The sequence below is a fragment of the Phalacrocorax carbo genome, chromosome 1 (genome assembly GCF_963921805.1).
Source record: "Phalacrocorax carbo chromosome 1, bPhaCar2.1, whole genome shotgun sequence".
NCBI lineage: Eukaryota > Metazoa > Chordata > Aves > Suliformes > Phalacrocoracidae > Phalacrocorax > Phalacrocorax carbo.
The window spans coordinates 121,553,909-121,574,395 of NC_087513.1; the positions used below are offsets into that span (position 1 = coordinate 121,553,909).

At 44.1% G+C, this 20,487-nt stretch overlaps 1 protein-coding gene and 1 long non-coding RNA gene across 2 annotated transcripts in view; one reads left to right on the forward strand and one right to left on the reverse strand.

Moving 5' to 3' along the window:
- The window catches only part of LOC135317119 (uncharacterized), a 185,933-nt gene that overhangs the window by 3,827 nt on the left and 161,619 nt on the right, over positions 1 to 20,487 (forward strand). The window lies entirely within an intron of this gene.
- ICOSLG (inducible T cell costimulator ligand) lies at positions 804 to 15,394 on the reverse strand. Its single transcript, XM_064472758.1, has 7 exons — positions 14,849 to 15,394; positions 11,496 to 11,536; positions 9,275 to 9,637; positions 8,496 to 8,780; positions 7,386 to 7,562; positions 6,224 to 6,259; positions 804 to 3,470 (listed from the first exon to the last, which is right to left on the reverse strand). Exons 1-7 carry the CDS (start codon positions 14,860 to 14,862, stop codon positions 3,460 to 3,462), a joined length of 927 nt encoding a protein of 308 aa, XP_064328828.1. The 5' UTR covers positions 14,863 to 15,394; the 3' UTR covers positions 804 to 3,459.

The window sequence follows — 20,487 nt, forward strand, 5'->3', positions numbered from 1 at the left end:
TTACAAATATGAATTCACTTTGCAGTTTGGAAAATAACTAATAAAGTTTCTTTGATGTAGCACAAGGGACTATTGAGAAAAGTGTTTGGAGTCAGGGTTGTTGAAGTGGAAAAGGGAATGCATTTTTGAGCAAGAGATCTTTCAGCTCTCACAGGTGAAAAGATTTAAATAATGAATTTGACTACAGGACAGATGGATTCAGACCACTAAGTAGCAACACATGTTGTCTCTCGGGGCTTTCCATCTGTGGTTTACCAGCCATGCCACAACGAAAGCCTTTCGCTTTTCTGTGAAAGTGAGTCCCTTTCTCAGAGACTTCCCACAAAGCTGCATCAAGTGGTGCTTTCCTGTGCATGTGTTTAAGTTGCCTGGGACATGCAGCTCATGCAAGCAGCTATCTTTAACAAAGGGAGACACAGGGATGCTGGTGCCTAAGCGCAACACTGACCTGGAACAGTGCAATGAGCCGGTTTCAGTTCTGGAAGCAGGAGGGTGTGTTGTACCTTTGCTTTGCTAGGCGTTGTTAAGTTGGGTGAGAAAAGGATGTATCAGCCTAGGCTTAGTGCTGCTTTCAGGCTACTGTGTGGATTTCATTGAATTTGTTCGAGGTATTTTGTTGTGCAAGCCAAAATAGAGCAAATCTTGTCAACCCTCTGTGTTGCATCAGTCTCTTCTCATGTGAGGGCTTTGGAAAGGAGCGCTCACATTCCCTGAGGGATGTGGTTGAAAGTAACGCTGCCACTTTGGTTGGGGCAGTGGTTTGGAGTAACTTGTCTCTATGTGCTGATAGATGTAGTCAAACATCCAGAAGAATGAATGGATTTTATTTAAAATATAAACGTGGTAAGTGATGACAAAAACTCTGTTATTACAAAATTTGCAAGCCCTTGGAATACTAACAAACAACTACCATGTAGGGTTTACTTGCCTCCAAAAAGAGCTGGAAACCCCCACTGAATGTATAGATTTTGCAAGAGTAGGCTGTTGCATTTAGATGTATTCAGTACACAGCGTGAAGTAGCTCAGAAGTAAGGAAATCCAACCAGTCTAAATTAGGTTAACAACATATTGTAAAGCGACTGCTAGGTCACCACTTACATCTCTAAACTGTTATAGCTTCTTGCAGTTGCAGAATATAAAGGTGGAAAACTGTTTTTAGAAGAGGCTTCTGTCAGTTACAGCAGCACCAGAGAGGCTGCACAAAACAACTTCATGTGATAGCGAGGAAATGTCTGCAGGATTTCTTACTGAACCACTAGGAAATGGTTACCCTTCACATCACACAGATGTTCACATTTTTAAGGTGTCTGCAAGCTTGCATGCTTTCATCTAGTGAATCCCCTTTATGGTTCACTGAAGACTAGATATGGACTCAGAAAATATCTAACACCTAAATTAATGGACATGAGAGAAGGCAAGGAAAGGCTGACATTTAAGTAACTTACGGCACCTCAGTAATCTTACTGAAAAATGCTATGAGCTAAACATCCTACCTGATAGGGTATGCTGCAGTTGTAGATTGGAAGGCAACAGAGCACAGAAGTGAAATTAATAAATAAACCAGTATTTTTTATCGACAACATTCAAGATTAGCAAATATGCAATTAACTTTTTTTATATTAATAGATAAAATGTCTTTTAAAAACCCACAATTGTAAAGTTACAATCTAAACAGGAGACAGCAGATTAATTATTTAGTTGCAGCTTGGCTTTTTCTTTTCCTGGGAAAAAAAAAATTCCCAATTTCCCTATCCTGTTCAAATTGGTGAGTAAGCCTAGATTGCATCAAGTGAGATCTAAACTGCCCCTTCTTTTAAATGCCATGGAGGCTGAGCCTGTGCAGCCTTCCCACAAGATACTGGCGCAGCGTTGGTGCAGAGCTACCCAATTCTGAGCCTCCCTGGGGGTATTGCTTCAACAAAAGCTAATTGTGCTATTGCCAAATGGTTCTGGATTCTGTGTGATGGAAGAACAGGACAACAAAATTGATTTTCACCTGGCTGGGATTTGAAAACTGATCTTGATATGAAAAATCAGTGTCTTATTCACTGGAATGCCCCCCCTGTGCAGAGCTAGGACAAACAAGGCTGAGACTTAATCACAAAACCAGTAGACTTTTAGTCTAGCAACTGGTGCAGGAGAAGCCAGGTGTTTCCAGGGCTCACTTTAAAATCATCATCTCCACTCCCCCCAATGACATGATGGAGAAAACTACCCCACCAAGGCAAGAGAGCTAATATAGACTTTTCTTCCTTCAAAACCTTGTATCATCAGCAAAGTTTACTGCCTTGCCATTTTCAACCAGTTGCTCTTGGCTGACTCAGGGCTGAACCAGTGGGACACAGGCACTGGCACAAGGAATCTGCAGTTCCTGGCTTTCTGGACATTCATGGTCAACACAGTGATATATCACTTTCTGTGTCTGTACTTTTTTTTGGGGGGGGTGGGGGGGTGGAGGGATGGGTCACAAGGAGAGGTTCAGTTTAAAATCCTCCCTGGAAGATGAGGGGGGGGCTTAAATAAAGGACCAGCTGAATCAAGCAGAGCTTAACCACAGTTTTTGTTCCATCTTGAAAAGGGTAAGTCCAGGTAACCTGACATTAGCATAGCACAGAGCACTATTTGTAATCGGTCAGATTTCCACAGCCTGTTCATAGGCACTGGCTTCTGTCAAGAGTGGAAGTCCCCTTTTTTGGTGGAATATTCGGTAAAAAACAAAACGTTGATATCAAGTGCATTTAAAGAATGCATGTTCTCTTACATTAGCGCATTCAGCACTTAACCCTGTTGTAGCAACTTTCATTTTTGGAGGATTGGGTCAAAATGTTCTACCTCATTCTGTACACAATAACATGCAGCTGGTGAAACCAAACAATGAAAAGATGCACTGTAGAGAGAGAAAAGTGGAAAAGGTCACAAATTTCACTTTGCAAAGAGTCCTTCAGTTTTCTTTTGTGTGTGGGTTGTTTTGGTTTTGGTTGTTTTTTTATTTTTTTAGCTGCCATTCTTCACATTCAGTAGTCATTGTTGGGGTAAAGAGAAGCAGCAAGAACTTCCCATGCTCCTGAAACACGGTGGCTTCTGCTACTAACAAAGTTCTCGATGGTGATGACGAGAGACTGGGCATTCACCAGCTTTCAGCGCTCTGGCACAGAGTAGCTAAGTCCCAGGCTTACTGCTTCCCCCAGTGCAGGAGCTCGAAAGGTCTGACAATCACAGAGGACTGTCCAAAGTGGTTAGCTGGTGTGGTGACACAACTGTTGTGTGGATACAGCCAGTGGCTGGAGCAGAAATCCAGCAGATTTTGCTGTCTGTTGTGCTGGAGAAGCTTTTTTTTGCCGTCTCCCCTGGCACACTGCAGAAATCTGTCTCTTGTGTTACAAGCAATGCTGCCACTGAGGTGGGTGATGCTTCTCTTGACGCATCTGCAGCTGCCCAAATTGTTGGCAGACTTGCCATTTAGACAGGTGCTGTAAAAACAAAACAATTTATTTTTAGAAAAAAAATAGAAAAAAATCCCCAGAAACCATCACGACCTAGGAGTTGTTTTTCCTATGTAACCAGTGGAACAAGCTGCAAAGCTATGGAAAAGATGTATTCATGCTGCTGAGAGAGAACCAGCTGGGGTGAAGCCCTGCCTCAATACCTGAGGCACTGGGGGCCCTCTGCCCTTGTGCCACAGACCAAAAGTACCTCTCCTTCTGCAAATGCAAAAAACTGTTCTCCTGCTAACATTCCCCTCCCTTGTGAAGCGATGTCAGTGTCACCTTTGGTTTGTTTTTAAGCTACTTCAGAGAACAAGGCACACAAGACTTTGGTGGCAAAGGGAAACCAGCTTCCAGAGGCTCCTCTACAGGGAGCGAAGGGATCCCTCCAGAGCTCTGAATTTCTCCTCAGTGGACTGTCCTGCCCCACTGACTGTAACGGGTGTCTAGAGAGACTGACCCAACGGGGATGAAGTTACTCTTCTTCGCAACTTGCCCTTCCCATAGTTTCCAAAACTTTTTTCTTTGTAACAGCAAAGCTAAACTCAGTAGGCTGTTTTTGTTTCTGCAGTATTTAGGGTTCCCACCCTTTGTGAAACGATCTGACCTTCTTTATAAAGTGAAACCTATAGAAGCAGAAACATATTTATATCAGTACTGAAAAGCAAAATGCCATGGCAGAGTGTCCCTGGGGGTGTGACCTCCACAGGACCTTACTCATTTGAAGATCTCAAATAATCATTGAATTAAGCTAGAATTTCGCTAAGAGCCCATCTTTTTGCCCCAAGGTAGTACCAGCTATTTCTAAATAATTCTTGACAGATACTGATTTCTTTTTTTTTAAGAATAAAACAGAACAGTAACAAACCTGGACTGATGGAGACTTGACACAAACTCTCTGCCTTGGTGCTCAACTACTGTTACACTTAGGCCTTTTTACATAACATGTAGCTTTAATCTCCTGTGTTTAAGCCTGTTGTGCCTCAACTGCTGTGTCTGCTGGGTTAACTTGTCCCACTCTCTTTAAGGGCCCTCTGAAGAGGGTTGGTATTGTGCACTTAATCAGCCTTGCTGTCTCCAGTCCAAACAAACATAACCAGTCTTTCCTCAGAGATCACATTCCTTAGATTATTCTCATTTCTCTAGTATCAGTCCAAGTTGCCCTCAAACTGGGATGCCCAAAAGATACTGACTTCTACGCCTTGCGTGGCTCTGTTGGCAGAGAACAGAAATGGGACAGTTTTGGATAGCAGCGAACCACCAAAGCTGCTGTCCCACCTCCTCTTCCACAAATGGTGCAGAGACATGCCAAGGAAAAGATAGTTTCAGGAAGGCAAGTGTCTTTGTTTTGTTGTTAATGAACAAATCATGCTACAACACCCTTCAATATAAGATAAATATTTACCCATATTTATGTCACAGAGGTTTTTCTACTTATGGTCTAAGTCCAGGGATCTAATAAAATAGGGCCTGGTATAAGTAAGTCTGGAGAAGAAAATGTTGACCTTAAGTGAGCTGATTATGTTACTGCAGTTCACACGAATGGAAAGAGAAAATGTCTCTTTATCTTAAGGAGAAAATCCATTCTCCTTTCTACATTATGCTCTACAGGAAACAGTGTAATGCCTGTTTGATGTTTACCAAACACAAATGTTGTGAATCAAGCTGGGGTTGCATGATGGGTCTGGAAAATAACTGACCCTTAACCCAGTTTGTATGACCAACGGAGTTCTAGAAAAAGTTTTTTAACTTCAGGGTTATTTCGCTTCTGCTTGATATTATGGATAGGGTACATATACAGCATCTGCTAGGGCAAACTGTGCTTTCACTATTACAGTTTTGGTGGAAACACAGTATTTTCTGCCTGTTCTGTAGAGACAACCAGGCAACAGTCATTTGCTTCAGTAGAAACTACCAAATGAGATATAAAATAGGCAGGTATTTCATCCTCTCTGTACTCTTGGAAGTCCCCTGTGCTGAGTTTGTTTTTCCAAGTTTGTCTTGGATTTTTTTTCTGTTTTTATTTTTCCCCACTATAAATGATAAATGAATTTGTAAACCTGCTGGCCTGCAATATTGCATCTTGCTTATAAAAATATGAACATGTTCAAAGCCTAAACTGCCTTTTTTTTTTCTCTAGGAGAGAAGAGTGCTTGGTACTTTTTAAGTTGGGTGTATATACATTCAGGTTCATAGACATGAGGCTTATGATGTTTCTGTAGCCCAGCAAAAGGCCTTTTAGGATATGGTGCCTAATAAAGTGGAGAACAACCATTTGGTGATGGGCACTGACATGATATGAAGTGATAAATAGTCAGTGTTGTCCAGACTTGAAAAATCAGCATTTAAAACATTTCCCAAAAGCATTTCCAAGTTCGGTTTTGCCTGGCTTATAGCATAATCCACCCATCTTGATGGCAACAGTACCTGCAGCACAGTTGTAGAACAGGAGGGGAGGGTGGCTTCAGCCTGCATGCCCTGTGTCCCCTGTTGATTTGTCATGTCCTTTGGCCTGAACTGTTCAAGGAACTTCTGGGAACTGAGACTGTCAAGCTGCCTTTGGCAACGATTACAGAGCTCAAGGAAAGGGCTGAAAGAAGTAGGGCTACCACTTTACATACTTGAGTTTGTAACATCCAGCAAGTCTAATCCAAAGGCTTTGTACTGAACTTGAGTACTGAAGCTATGAAGTTAAGTTACTCTTGAGACAAATATAGTAACGTATTTTAAACACTTACAGTTGAGTTCTCCTTTGTCTTCATTTGACAGGACATCTGTTGAAACAAATACACTGTTTTAAACAAGTAGGATAGATAATTATAGTCTTTAGCCAAACAGGATTAATATTAAGCAGCACCCACCGAAGTTGAGGGTTCAGCATGCTAAATGCTCTTTGGACAGCAAAATGCAGTCCATCCTCTATTTGCTTACAGACTAGGTCACCTTTTCAGCAAAGATAGATTTTGGGCTTGAAGCAACAGCCCTGCTGCACGTTTTGGGACAGAGTCCTGCACCCCTCTTGGGTTGTTTCTGAAGGAAGGACATGATTCCTAGCACAGCTGCTGCAGATGCTGGGCAAGGTCACTACTCCGCTTTCTCCTGGTCTTTCCCCAAGCACCTGAGCTTGCTAGCCACAAAGAAAAGGTCAGGGTCTGGAAACGTGGTTTGCCTTTGTCCGTGAAAAGTGTGATTGCCCCTGCTCCCTTTTCTTAGATATTAGCTCTTATATACCTGCAAAGCGGCTTATAGAAGCACTCAGATACATCAGCAGACTGAGTCTGGTTCACAAGATGTCTTTTAGAGCTACCTTTTGTTCTGTTTTGCCAAGCATCGAAGAGTCCCACACAAGGGCAAATTCAGCAATACAAGGGTACGGGTGTATTACGTGGAGTGACAGTGAGACATGCTTTCTTAAGCTTGTCTCACTGCTTGATCCCATTGGGGTCTTGAACCCTTAATTACCCAGCCAGTGATTCTAAAGCTCTCAGGATTGATTTATCCTCTGATTTCTGCTTTGGATTGTGTTAAGCAGAGACAGCTACTGACCCCAGTCCTGTTCCATGGGGGAGCGTCCCTCCATTTGTCCAGAAACAGCCTGCAGAGATCACAGTTCAGAAACTATGGCCTGAACAGGCACAAAGTCTGAGTTACCCTCATATCCAGCAGTTAATTCCTGTGAGGCTCAGATGCCTTAGCAGAAAACCATAAAGAATAACATGTTCTGGGGAACTATATGTCCTCCACAGAGAACCCCAGGATTTTGATAACAGCATGATTTCCTGCTGTTGTGTGCAGAGAATTTACTCCTACCTTCCAGCAACGCGCTGGATGATGTTAAATATTTTGGCAAGTGAAAAAGAATTCTTCAGACTGAGTCATGCAAATGAAGGGCCTCATTACCTGTGTGGGACACTAGCCTAGAGGACCTCCGTCTCCACAGCCAGCAGGTTAAAACAACTAGAAGACCTATCAGAATGACAATAGAAACGACGCCAGCGGCTTGAGCACCTCGCCCATTTTTTCCCAGGTCTTTCTGACTTTCTGTGCTAGAATGATTGCTTTGCTTCTGCTGCGTGTCTGGAACAAAATAGAGAAAGGATGTCATAGGGTGTAAATTTTCACGTTTCATACCAGACAAATATTTGACCACATTTTACATACACAAAAAGATTCTGAAGGACTAAATATTTGTGCTATCCATATCACTGTGATTCTGGTGGTATTCCTCCTGAGCAAGGCACATCTCTGGCTTACACCGTCTAATAATATAGCACTAGTTTATTCCTCCCTGTTATCATAATGCATGCCCCCCTCTTTTTCCCTTTTTTTCTTCTTTTCTACCAGCCTGGAGAGACTGTATGTTTGAGCTTGTATCTAGACTCAGCTGAAAATAAATCTACACAGAATCTGTAATGTAAATCTGATGGTATTCAGAAAAGCAGGTGAAAACTGGTTTCCCTGAAGTTACTGATGAATTTCCACTGATTGCTGCAAACTGAAGGTTTCAAATCACATCTCTTACTCTTTCAAGTGTGGTAGTGCTTTTAGAAACCAACAAAAAAAATGAGATGATGAAGGTCTTTTCCCCCAGAATTCAATATGACAGAGTGCCGTTAGGAAACTAATGACAAGGTTACTTAGTTTTCCTTTCATCTAGGATGATAGCAAGGGTATGCTACCATACAAACACACTACTTTACCCCCCAAGTCATCATGCACCCGAGGAAGCAAAGGGTAAAGCCCAGTGACTGCCTCGGACACAAGAGCTTCTCAGTGCCGTTGTCATAACATGCTTGATGGGGCGTTCACTTTGGTGCGGAAGAATTCTGAAGTAAACATAAAGCCCATGGCTAAGCATAGCTAGCTTGAAGCAAAAACTGTGCTCTTCTCAGCACTTTTGGGAGCTACTGAATTAATGCATACCCCTTGTTAGTGTGTATCTACAGACAGAGACACACTGGTTGATATATTTGCTATCTAGAAAACATGAAGTATCATGAAGGGACTTACAGTTGGCTGACAGATTTTCCTGCAGTACTTTATTTTCTATGGAGCACTCTATTTGCATGTTGGAAGTGGCTTTAACCTTCAGTGTGCTAAAAACGCTGTAAGTGCCATTGGTGTGGGGAGTGATCTCTAGCTCTGATGGATGCAGGTGGCTGTTGTCTGTTTTATTTATCCAATAAACATTGGGCTCTGGGTATCCATTGCTGGACTTGCAGCTGAAAGTCACCTCCTCTCCAGCACTGTCACTGTTTCTTATTGGTCCACTGAGTATTGGTTGGCTATAACTAGCTGGAAAGCAAGAGAAAAAGAAATAGTCATCAACATGTTGAAATGTATTGAAGAGACAAAAGTTTAACGTGGGCTCTGAAACACAAGTTCTAGGTTTCACACGACGCTCATGACTTGAAAGGGAAACACCTGCAGGTTTGTTATGTAAGCCAGAGAGCTGCGAGGATTGCTGGAAGGGCAGAAGGCTGAAGCCAAACCCAAAGGAAGAAAGCAACTCCTTAAGCTGCTGTCACCTAGCCCTGTGCAAAAGCCCTTATGTTAATGAAACCCAAGATGAAAAAAAACCCACACTGGATAAAGAGGCTGTTATGGGTATTCTCCCAGTTTTAGATTCCCTATCTGTAACATTTAAATTAATCAGACTTCATTTCAGCAAAGGGCTGAAGTAAGTGTCAAAGTTAAGGGTATGCTTAAATGGAATATTGAAATGGGATGAATTTGAAAAGCTGGAATGAGAATTTGGGCAGATATGTGCAAGTGATACAAGTTCTTACCTGCTAAACTGAGAACCACTGCTGCCTGGTGAATCACTTTGGTATATTCAGTTTTCTGCAGTACTACACATTTGTACCTATGTTTATCACTCTGGCTGACGTTTAGTAGTAGCAGAGAAAAATCGCCATTTTCCAATCTATCCCAGAATAACTGAGTTCTGTTTTTAAAGTGAATACACTGTTCACTTTCGTTGTCTTGACCAGAGATCAGTGCATGGACAACTGAGCAGTCTTCTTGATCATCTGCTATTTGCCAATATACCCGTAGACTTTTTAAGTGCAATTCTGTTCCTCGATAAATGCAACTCAGTGTAGCGTTGTCTCCAAGTTTACTGACGATGATCTTCTCCTCCAGTGCAATAACTACAGGATTAAAAGAGAGAGAGAAAAAAGGGAAGTTATGTGGGAAAAGTGTCATTCTTTTCAAGTATATTCTACCACATATGGACTCCACTATATTTATAACAGGCAGCTGAATGTGCTCACTTCACAGTCATTCCTACCTCCCGACGTGCCAGTGGCTAATTCTCTCTGTGTCTGTTTGTCTGTACTTTTTCCAAAAGGACCTTTTACAGTATAAAGCCTTTTGCTTATTTCTTTCTCTGAGGACTGACCGGCCTAAGCATTCCCAGCTCCATGGATACCTGCATGTTTCACCTTGCCCACTGCCTGGGACTGACTGCAGACACATATTAAAGTCCTAATGCTTTAATGATAACTTTTTTTTTTTTAAAATAGGAAAAATGCCAAATAACACCAGGTAAATCACACGTAGTGGAAACACTGATAAGAAAGAGAGTGCTACCTTTTTTTTGAGACCCAAAACATTAAAAAGGGGAGTAAAACCAGTGTTTCTCAAAGTGGGCATGTCATAATAATCACATTTTATTGCTACTGTTGGTGTCACCCTCTCAACTTTTCCTGGCCTCTGGATATGAGAAAGTCAACCTCTCCTCCTGGTGAGTAATGAGAAGGTGTGAGCTGGCTGACGAGCGATGCAGAAGCTGCAGGTCAGCTACTCCAAAAGGGCCAAGGTGGGTCTGACCTCAGGTCCCTGCTGGGAAGGATGCATCACCTCTCCTCCACCCCAGCAGTCAAAACCTCTCTGGTGCACCTGGTTGCTGAGATCAAAGCAGCGTGTACATTGTAAATGTTGGACTGAGGGGTGGTGCAGGGTCAGACATGGGGTTCGATGGGAGAGATTACAGCTGGGCAAAGGAATTATGCAGGTGGGTGAATTAGGGAAAGAAAGATGACAGGAGTGAGGGTCTGGAAATAGAGAAGCAGTGCATGGTGCGGTGGGAGGGAGGTGGCAACATTAAAGGGGGACATGTCTTTGTGTTGGTGCACTGGACTCAGAAGTAGCTCATCTACATGTCTGAGTTGGGCACCCTGCCTTAAAAATACCACTGAAGCAAACATAGCACTTGCAGGGAGGAAGGTAGTATGTTCTCTAGGCCCTTGTTCTCTGCTGGGGGAGACAAGAAGTAACGAGCTTGAACCACAAGAAGGATGCTGCAGCTCAGACTTTGGGAAACCCCTTGTAGCAGCAGGAGAAGTGACACTCTGGAACACATTGCCTGGGAAGACGGGGCACCTCCATCACTGGTGTTATTTAGGAACGGGCCAGCTGGCATCTAGTGAAACTGAATCTGGTAGTTTGGCCTGATTTTGGGGCCAGGGACTTTCCTTGATGACTTTCTTGTGATCCTTCTCAGTGATTAACCAAGAACAGAGGAGAGAGAACTCCGAAAACATTTAAATATCACCAAGTGATGTCCCTTAACCATACCTTTGTTTTGAAAGGGATTTTTAGAATTGTAGTAAAAGACTTATTAATGTTGGATACTTGATACAGTGATGTATAATTCTAGTCATAATATGAGTATGGACTTTAGGCAGGTATGTTAGATCTTTTTATCATCAGCCCTTATTACCCCACTTCTACGGCCTTTTGTTGGCAGAGATAAATACGCAGGGATGTCTGTAAAGCAAGCGGAGCAATCTAAGCAAGAGCATCCATAAGGTCCTTTGCTATTCTCCATACTGAGACTGACAGAAACTGATTTTTCTTCTTCTTTCCCTGATGCAAGCCACACTGAGGCATTCTTGCTGAATAGTGCAGGTGTTTATATTGTACATATTACACATACTCTGTGGATTTGGTTAAACACATTAAGGGAGGGCAGCTTTATTTTTACCTGAAGTGTTCTGAACTTACCAGCTCTCAGGATATGAAGGAGCAGTACCAGATACCTATAGCTAAAACAAAAAAAGCAAACAGGAGTGTTACATGATAGACTTTAGCATCTCTGTTTTTTATATAAGCAGTAAAACCTAATATTGATTTTTTCAGTATAGTAGCAGAAGTAAGTAAATTAGGTACTGCTGCTACCTAATGTCCCATTAAGTATTTGCATTTTTGACAGCTGCAAAACTTCTGTTCAAGCGACATGTCTCTGTGGGTGGGTGGCCAAGGCCATGAATAGCAGTAAAACGCACTAATATTGGAATCAGAGCAGAAGGCATGAAGCTGGTGTTGTGCCTGTCTTGTGAAAAATGAACCATATAGACTTACTGGACAAATAGGCCTGGGAGGATATCTGGATCACTTGGAAGGAGCATGGCTGCAGAGGCCTAAATCTGGGTCAAAGCCCTGCATCCCACTGTTTTGCTGAAACTCAATAAGTTACCGTTTTATCTAGTTAAAGGATGACAAGCAGCTGACCACGTTGCCGACCATTTTGTGTGCTCAGTAAAAATGTATAAACAGGAAATGTGCTGATAGCAGGGAGCTGTGCAAAGGTTTTGCTGGGAAGAATTCGGCATGTTTGATTACTCTGGAGGGGTAAACCTATGCAGGAGTTTCCCAAGGGAGTTACACCTGCTGGGTGCTATAGGCAAAGCCAGTTTAACCTGTCTACAAAGTCCAGGAGATTTAACTCTCACCCCATAGGGCTTTAAGAAAGATAAATGTGCAGCACTTTCCTAAGAGTGACTTTAACCTTTCCATAGCCTTTCACCACTGTGCCTAGTTATACATTGTGGTCTCCTTCCTCCAGGCCGCTGTGGGAAAGAAAAGGAAGACACTGGAAAGAAAGGTTTTAGAATGGGAGCTGCGTGACTGCAGTTGCCCACCTTGATTTGCTCCTGTTGCAATAAGGTTGCAAAGCTGAGCCAATGGGCAGAGGGGCGCGAGCACCTGCTTATCCCGTTTCCCCAGATTGCTTTTGCAAGCAAGCAGGACTGTGAGACCACACTACCTGAGTGCAGTTGGTTCCTCTCCCCAGTTCTTCTCAACCCTCAGCCAGGTCAGGCACTGAGCCAAGGGCTGGGGCAATGGGGCGAGTTGCCCCCAGCAGACCATGTCCACCCAGGAGTGAGCTCCAGGGTCTCCCACCCAGACTGCTCGCCTTCTTCCCTCCAAACCAACCCTGCTCTGTCTCTAATTTGCACCTACACCCAAGAAAATTATGATCTTCCCAAACATTGGACACAAGAGGAAAGTTTTCCTACAGTGAGGACAGTCAACCACTGGAATAATCTCCCCAGGGAAGTGGTGACTCGGCCACATTGGACACTTTCAAGAGTTGTCTGGACAGGGTGCTGGGCTATCTTGTCTAGACTGCGCTCTTCCTAGAAAGGTTGGACTAGATGATCCCTGAGGTCCCTTCCAGCCTGTGATTCTGTGATTCTGTGTGATATTTGGCTTCCACAGAGAAAGCAGAGGACATTCCTGACACAAAATCTACCTCCACTTGAAGCCCCCTATCCAGAGAATGGGACAGGGAAAGTTTAGGGAAGAATCAGTGTGCATTGCATTACTTTTGTATGAAGAAAACACCTTCTTTTCCTTTTCTTTGGCCTTTGAAATGGTTTCATAGATGAGGTTTCTAAAGTTTATGTGGATGCCCAGTGTGGAACTTTTCTTCTCTAATGCTTATTTTAGTAAATCCGCAATCGGCCCTAAAGTAAGTCTCCCAAGTAAGCGGCACCTAATCACTCCAGGGAGGCAGCTCTGCTCTGCTCCATCTCTGGCAGTGACTTTTGGTGGCTTTTGTACATTGCCTTGTATTGTATTTCTGCTGTAAACTGTGTAGGAGCCATCACTGCCAGGTTTGTAGAGGTCTGTCTTGACAAGCTCACCTTAATATAGTTCTTAATCATTCTTAATCCTGTGGCTGTGTTTTATTGTTCCCCGCCCAAGTGAGAAACTGTGGATATAGTCAGTCATTTGAAATAAACGGAGAATAACAATCGACTGATCTTTATGGGACTCTTCAGGGAATTTCCCATGGCAGGTATTTGCTGATGCCAACAAACATTTAGCTAGTCAAACAGAACTGATTCTCTAACATGTGTATACAGAACACATCTTGATTTCTTATTTTAATAAATGATGTCGTCACACTAAGATTGGACAGATCTAGAGATGTTCACGCTCTTACTTGGAGGAAGTTGCAGCTCTGTGGGGGCAGTGGGAGCCCACCATGTTCTCTGGAACAGCATTAATGCCAAGCTGCTGTTGGAAAAAGGGAGAAATGCTCTTGTCTGCAGAGAAACCTCCCTTTTGACCCGTACATATGCTCAGCTCCTGTGCCCATCAAACTGGCAGTGAGCCCCACTAAGTGCAGGTGTAACTGCATTAGTTAGGTTGTCTCTCTCCTTTATTTGTTATAGGAGATTTTCATTTTCCCCCGCTTTTTCAATTCTTTCCTACACCTTCTCCTTTATACATTTTCTAAAACATCATGTGAAACGGGAGAAAGTTGCGCTTCCTGTTTCATACATTCCTGTTTGGTGAGATTATTCTTCCTACTAGGGTCTCAACTTTTTCACCCACTATTTATTTTGGAATCACAGGCTGTTGCTTTTCTGGGGCAGGTTAGCCGGACAAAAGACGTCCTAATGCTTGCAATAATAACTCTGGGGCTTTCGCTCCGCTGGTAAGATTTGCTTTATCTCCTAACCTTGTAGCGACATCCCTCTTCTTGCACCAGCAGGTGCCCTAAATAGGTTATCTGTGAAGCTTTTCTAACGTCTACTATAAGTCAATACTAATCCGGGCAATAAAGACCGGTGGGCCCGCTTGCCTTCTCCCATCATTCACATTCGGGCCAAAAGGCTCCTTAAAATGCCAATTCATTGCCTGAGGTCTTCGACGGGGCAGGTCACACACTAGAGGCGGGTGGGGCCCCTGCGTGGGCTGACCCGCTACGCCAGGTGCGCCCCGGCCGCGGAGGCAGCCTTGCAAAACCCGCGTGTAACGCCGCGACCCGTTGTCCCGGCTCCGGGAGGGGACCCCACGCACCGCCTCGCCCCTCTCGCCGTTTTAGAAGCCCCCCTCGCCAGAACTTCTCCTGCCCGCTGCATTGCAACGGAACTCGGATTTGTTTGTTTGTTTGTTTGTTTTTCCGGAGAGGGATGCGCGTCTCCCTGCGTGCCCCCGAGCAAGCAGCCCGCCAGCCTCCCCGCAAGCAGCCGGCTTGTGTGTGTCCCATCCCCCCCCCCCCCCCGCGCCCCAGCGACACGCGTGAGGGGCAGCAGCTCCCCCTGCCCCGGGCCGTCACTCACCCTCGCAGCTCCATCGCAGCGGTGCGGGAGGCGGGTGGCTGCCCGAGCCGGGCCGTGCTGAGCCGAGCCGTGCTGAGCCGAGCCGACGGCAGCCCAGTTTAGGCTATCGCCCTTTCCCTCCCACGCCTCCTCCCGCCGGGGATTTCCGTCTTCCGTGCGGACCCGGAGCCGGTGCGCGGCCGGCCCTGCAACCGGGGGTGCCGTGCGGCGGGCAGCCGGACCGCCGGCAAAGCCCTCCTCTGGGCCGGGGCCGGGGCCGGTCCCGGTCCCGGTCCCGGTCCCGGTCCCGGTCCCGGTCCCACACGCCGGGCGCTGCGGTCCGAGAGAGTCCGGACCCCTCCTGGGGCGGGGGGTGGTCTCAGGCACTCGCCCATCCCCACCGCGCCCTTTCCAAAGCCTCGCCGGGGCCACCCCGCAGGGCCCCCGACCCCCGCAAAGCCGTCGCCCCCCGCGGGGACGTTGCCTGTGGCCCGTCAGGCGGGGCGCCCCTCACCGCCGGCTCTGGGCGCTGCTGCGGGGGGGCTGGGGAGCCGGAGCTGGGCACCGCTTTTTCTGGTGGCAGGGGGAAAGCAGCGTCTTTTTGGCCCTGCGAGGCGCTGGGAACCGGTCCCACGGCCCTGCTCGGCCTCTGGGAGGAAGGGGACAACGTGGCACGGGTCTTTGTGGAGCCTGCCAGGGAACCAGGGGCTCTGTTGTTGAGTTGTGTTTCAAAATACGTTACAAAAGACGTTAGGTTTACGACTGCATAAATAGTAAATAACTCTACACGTGATTTGTTATGATGCATGACCACACCTGAAAACATAGAAGATAAAAGTTCTGATAGACCTGTGTTGATTAGGGGTGTTGGAACGCTAGTCGGCTGTTTGAAAGTGGTGGTTCACATTCACTGGCAGTTTTGTTTCTGGCTCCACATCGGTGGCTGTGTTTGGCTTGTTTGCTGACAGGCAACTCAGCCCAGCTGGGACCCCTGCGCCAACCTGAATGTTTGTGACACTGCAAAGCTGTCACTGCCATGCTGCAAACAAACGCTACAGTGACAGTTGTTAAAAAAGATTGCCACGTTAGTGTTTTATTTGGTTTTCGTTCCGGGTCACCCTGGGAATGCCCATTGCTCTGTCCAGGATGAACTAGAAACTCCAGCGTTGTGCAAGACCTGCAGTGCTCGATGCTGTTTCCACTGCCAGCCAGCAGCAAGGGCGGGGGGTTCTCTGTTTTGAGTCTTACAGCCAACGTTACTTCAGCCTCTCTGCGTATTGCTGATACGCCACAAATCAGCCATCAGTTTGGGAGGGCAGACTTAAATTTACATTAGGTTTAAAGGAAGATAAACCCATAGGATGATAATTCCTGTGGAATTATGGTTGAATCGGAACATACTGGCAGCAGCCAATACACATCTCTCACTGACACATTTCCTGATGGAACGTCTTAGTTTGAGAACTACTCTTGATATTTTAGGTGCTGTTGTAATAACAGACACTCAGTGAACAGGGATGCACATGGAATTAGTTATTTGTGGCTAAAAGCTTCCTGACTCTAAGTGCTTGTGGCTTAACTTTATAGGTGAATTTTTAGAGTTCTGGATATAAAATTGTTCTTTCTAAAACACCTAGTTTGAGTGTACTCTTCTGATGTTCTTTGTGATGGTTTCTATCATGTTCTCTTCATACATGATGAATTAGAACAGCCTGTTACTGCGCATGTGTGCCAGTTTTGGGAGAAAGGTATTTCAGAAGAAGGAAGAAAGGCAAATGTGTCTCCGTAGCTAGGAGACTCTTTGGAATTTGCCAAGGCCTCTTTCCAAACCTCTTCTCTGGCAAACCTCTTCTCTGCCTGCACTAGGCTTTTGAATCTGCGTTGCCTGAAATCGCAAGTGAGTTTTTAATCTATAAGGCAACTTTGGCTTCTGTTTCCCTTCCAAATGGTGTCTTACTAAGTTCCAGCCTTAGGCAGGTCCTAAATTGCCCCTACAATACTTGAAATACAAGGATATTCTTCTCCCAGTGACTCTATTCCTATGGTACACACTGAACACCCCTGCAGTTAATAAAAGTAGGCTCTTACTGCTAAATCACTGCCATTAGATGCAAGATGCTCCTTGGGGAGTGCTCTTTCCACTCAACCAAAAAAGGAGATCCTCCATTGCAGCTGATGTGGATCCTTCTGATTACACTGAATAGCAGTATATTTTTATCCTTTTAAATACAGATTTGTAATACGTCACTTACTAACAGTAAGTCGGGGTATTTGGCTTAGGGTCAAAATGCAGATCTAAGTTATATGATCTTTCCCCTACAAGTATCGCATCAAAGATAAGATGAAAGATAACAGGCAAGGATGTTTGAAAAGCCTGGGTGAAAAGTTTTCATCAAAGATGTGGCTCCTCACCCCTACTACCACATACCTGTAGAAAAATGCAGGCACGTCTGGAAGTTACCTGGTGTAACCTCCACCTCAAAGAAGGGCCAGCTTCAAAATTATAGATCAAAGCTACTCTAAGGTGTGGTTCAAAGTTACTACTGCTGCTTCCCTATGGCTCTGAAAGTTATGATAAGACTTCCTTCTTATCAAAGAACACTGGGAACTTTTATCAGCTGTTGTCATCATTTCCCAAGGTCTAGTTTTAGTAATGCAAAAATGTATTTTTTGTTGTTGTTGTTAAAAAAGCTACAATATAGGATAGTCACAAGGCAAATCACATGCAAAACTGTCTGGTTGGGTTTCTAAAATTACAGTGCTTATGATAGGAAAGATGGATCTTGTCTTCAGAAAATCAAGATATTTGTGGTTGTTAAAGTGCAAAACTGCTTCCCGTTGTAGTACATAGGTGCATTCTTGGGTAGCTGCTGCACTCTCCATTTCAGACATAGAATTGGCTCAAAGATGATCCATTTGGTCCCTCCTCCTGTGTGCATGTGTGCGTCTCAGTGTGGTAGAGAAGCAGAGACAGCTGAGCTCCTGAAGTAGAGTATTTGTTAAAAAACCTCATTGTTGACAGTTAAATTTTCCTCTCTTATGTGTGTCTGCACCACTTGATGCAAACAAATTAAGGCATTTAAGGCTGACAGAAGAAGAAACTAACTCCTATGGCTTGTACGTAACAAATGTATTGCCTATGGAGTTTGAAACTAGAAACATTGGGAAGAATGGGGAGGAAAAAAAGGAGGAAATACTCTAATTTTTCTAGGCTGTGAGACAGAGAAGTGATCTACATACCAGAGAGCTAGAGAGCTGATTGTTTTCAAATGGGTATCACGCAAAAAGAACAGGTGTAACTGCAAAACACACACCTTCAGTGGCAAGCTCGTTAATGCAAGTATTAAGAATCCAGAGAGACTGACTAGACTTCCTGAAACAGACACATACCTCTCTCTACACGTACAGAAGAAAAGAAAATCTCAGACAAACAGAACACCTTTGAGGAGAACTGAAAAATGCGTGACATGACTGTATGTGATGTGGAGGTCTTGGACCATTTTTGGAGTAGGACAGCCATGAAAGAAATGCACATAAAATTAGTAGCAGAGGATAACTGAATGCTGAAAAGTTTTTTTTTGGGTGGCTAGAGCATGTCAGCTATTTGAAAAGCAGATGCCTGTGTCACTAGCAGCAGGCAAAATGACACAGTGACGAAACCAAACTGAACTCCTCCCCTTCATGCACAAACACACCAAGACAAAACAGGAGGTAATAAGTTAACATCCAAACTTAAGAGACAAATGTGTGATGAAGGTACAGCAAGTTTGCAGCAGACGATGGAGACACGGTTAAAGAAAACATATTAAACAGGAGTAGGGACTAGAGTAGGGACAACTCAAACTTTCATGTACCATGTTTTAAACAGATACGTTGTCTAGATGAGCAAAACAATCCTGCTCATGCACTGCATGCACCTCAAGAATAACTTTAACTAGAAAAACCTTGAAGTGATATTACATATACTAGGTTTGGGGGGCTTACCCCAGAATACAGAAAAATAAAAATCTGCAGGTATTTTCACAGGACCAGAAGAAGTATTTGGAAAACCAACAGCTGATCTCAAGCCTAATTTGTCTTCATATTAAGTCAGAGACAATAGGTAGTACCCTGCTATTAACAGCGACAGCCGCACTGGCGTTGGTTTGACAGTATTCATCCACTGTGAGAGGAGAAATCAGTGCTAAATTCAGGTACAATAGAAATGCCAGTCTACAGGACCATGGAATATATCTTTTCAGCAAATAAATTCTGGGAGAGAAAGCTTTAAAATCATCACCATAAAAATGTAAATGGTGGAAGACTATGTAAAAATTAGCTAACGCTTCCTAATATTAGGAAATACATAGCATGTATTTCCTAATAATGTTTTTAGTGTACAGGTTCTCTACCAAAAATCTTATCAAACTCCATGACTGTGGTGCTACCAGTACATGAGATGATTGCTAGGAAAGGGTCACAAGCAGAGAAGCCTGCTGGTGCATCACATATCAGAGCGTAATTAAAAGGGTAGAAAATACCTGCAAATGAGATTGCAGTGGAAGAAAAAAACCCGAATTCTGGTCATTAATCTTCAAAGGAAAGCAATCAAGTGGAAGTACTACAGCCTGCCTACCGAACATGGGTATGGGTTATGGTGCTTGTATGTTCTCTGTCATGTTTGGCTGGTGCACTTAAGACCTAACTAAATGACTAAAAAGGAATTTGTTTGCCTTTTTATATGTCACCTACACAGAAGATATAGCAGAAGAAGGAGCAGAAATTAATAGAAAGACTAAACGGAGTCACAGAGCAAGTAAGCTGTTCTGATATGAGAAAAAGGAGGCAAAAGGCATAATCCAAATAATGTAAAGTGGTAGAGCAATCATAAATAACCTTACAAAATGGAGTGAACACTGCCCTATGGATCATAATCCTCCTTTCTTCTTGGAAAACGTTAAGAAGTAACACTTCAAGCAGCAGATCACTACTGCTGTAGAAGAACAGTCCATTTTGAGCATACTGATGCCAGATGAGCAAAATCATACTCAAATGGAACAGGGTTGACGTGGCCTTCTTGTTCTTCCATCAGTAAATGTATGACTGTGCCTTATCATTTGAAATATACCAAATCCTCATGGAATGCTCTCCACAAATCTCTGGCGTTTGCACTATGGAGATTTCAGTGCATGACACTAAAGCTAGTAAAGTATGACTTGCAATTGAGAAAAAAGTCAAGAGAAAAATCACAGTAGCTCTGGCCACTTGTGCAATTTTACGTATGGGTAAACAGCAAAAGAAGGTATGAGACGTGAACAATTTTACAACACTTTTCCAACCCTTTTTCTCCATCTACAGAGAAGCTAGCAGAAGTCGCAAGTGGAAGAGAGACATTGCCTCTTAAAAATAGAGGTTGAGGGGAGGACAGCTTGCACAACAGCAAATAGTTTCTTTGACTGCTGGAGACATCTGGAGTAAAGCAGCAAAGCTGACTGCTGAGAACAGACGGGTGACGAAATGAGAGAAAACATGTGATTCCAAATGAAATGTTTCATGATTCTGAGAAGACTCTCTGAGGTGGTAAGCTTGGCCTGATGCTATGGAAAAGAACGGCTAAAAAATACACTTGACAGAACTGAATGAACTAAGAGAATACAATAGGCTGTCTGTTTGCTCTCTGT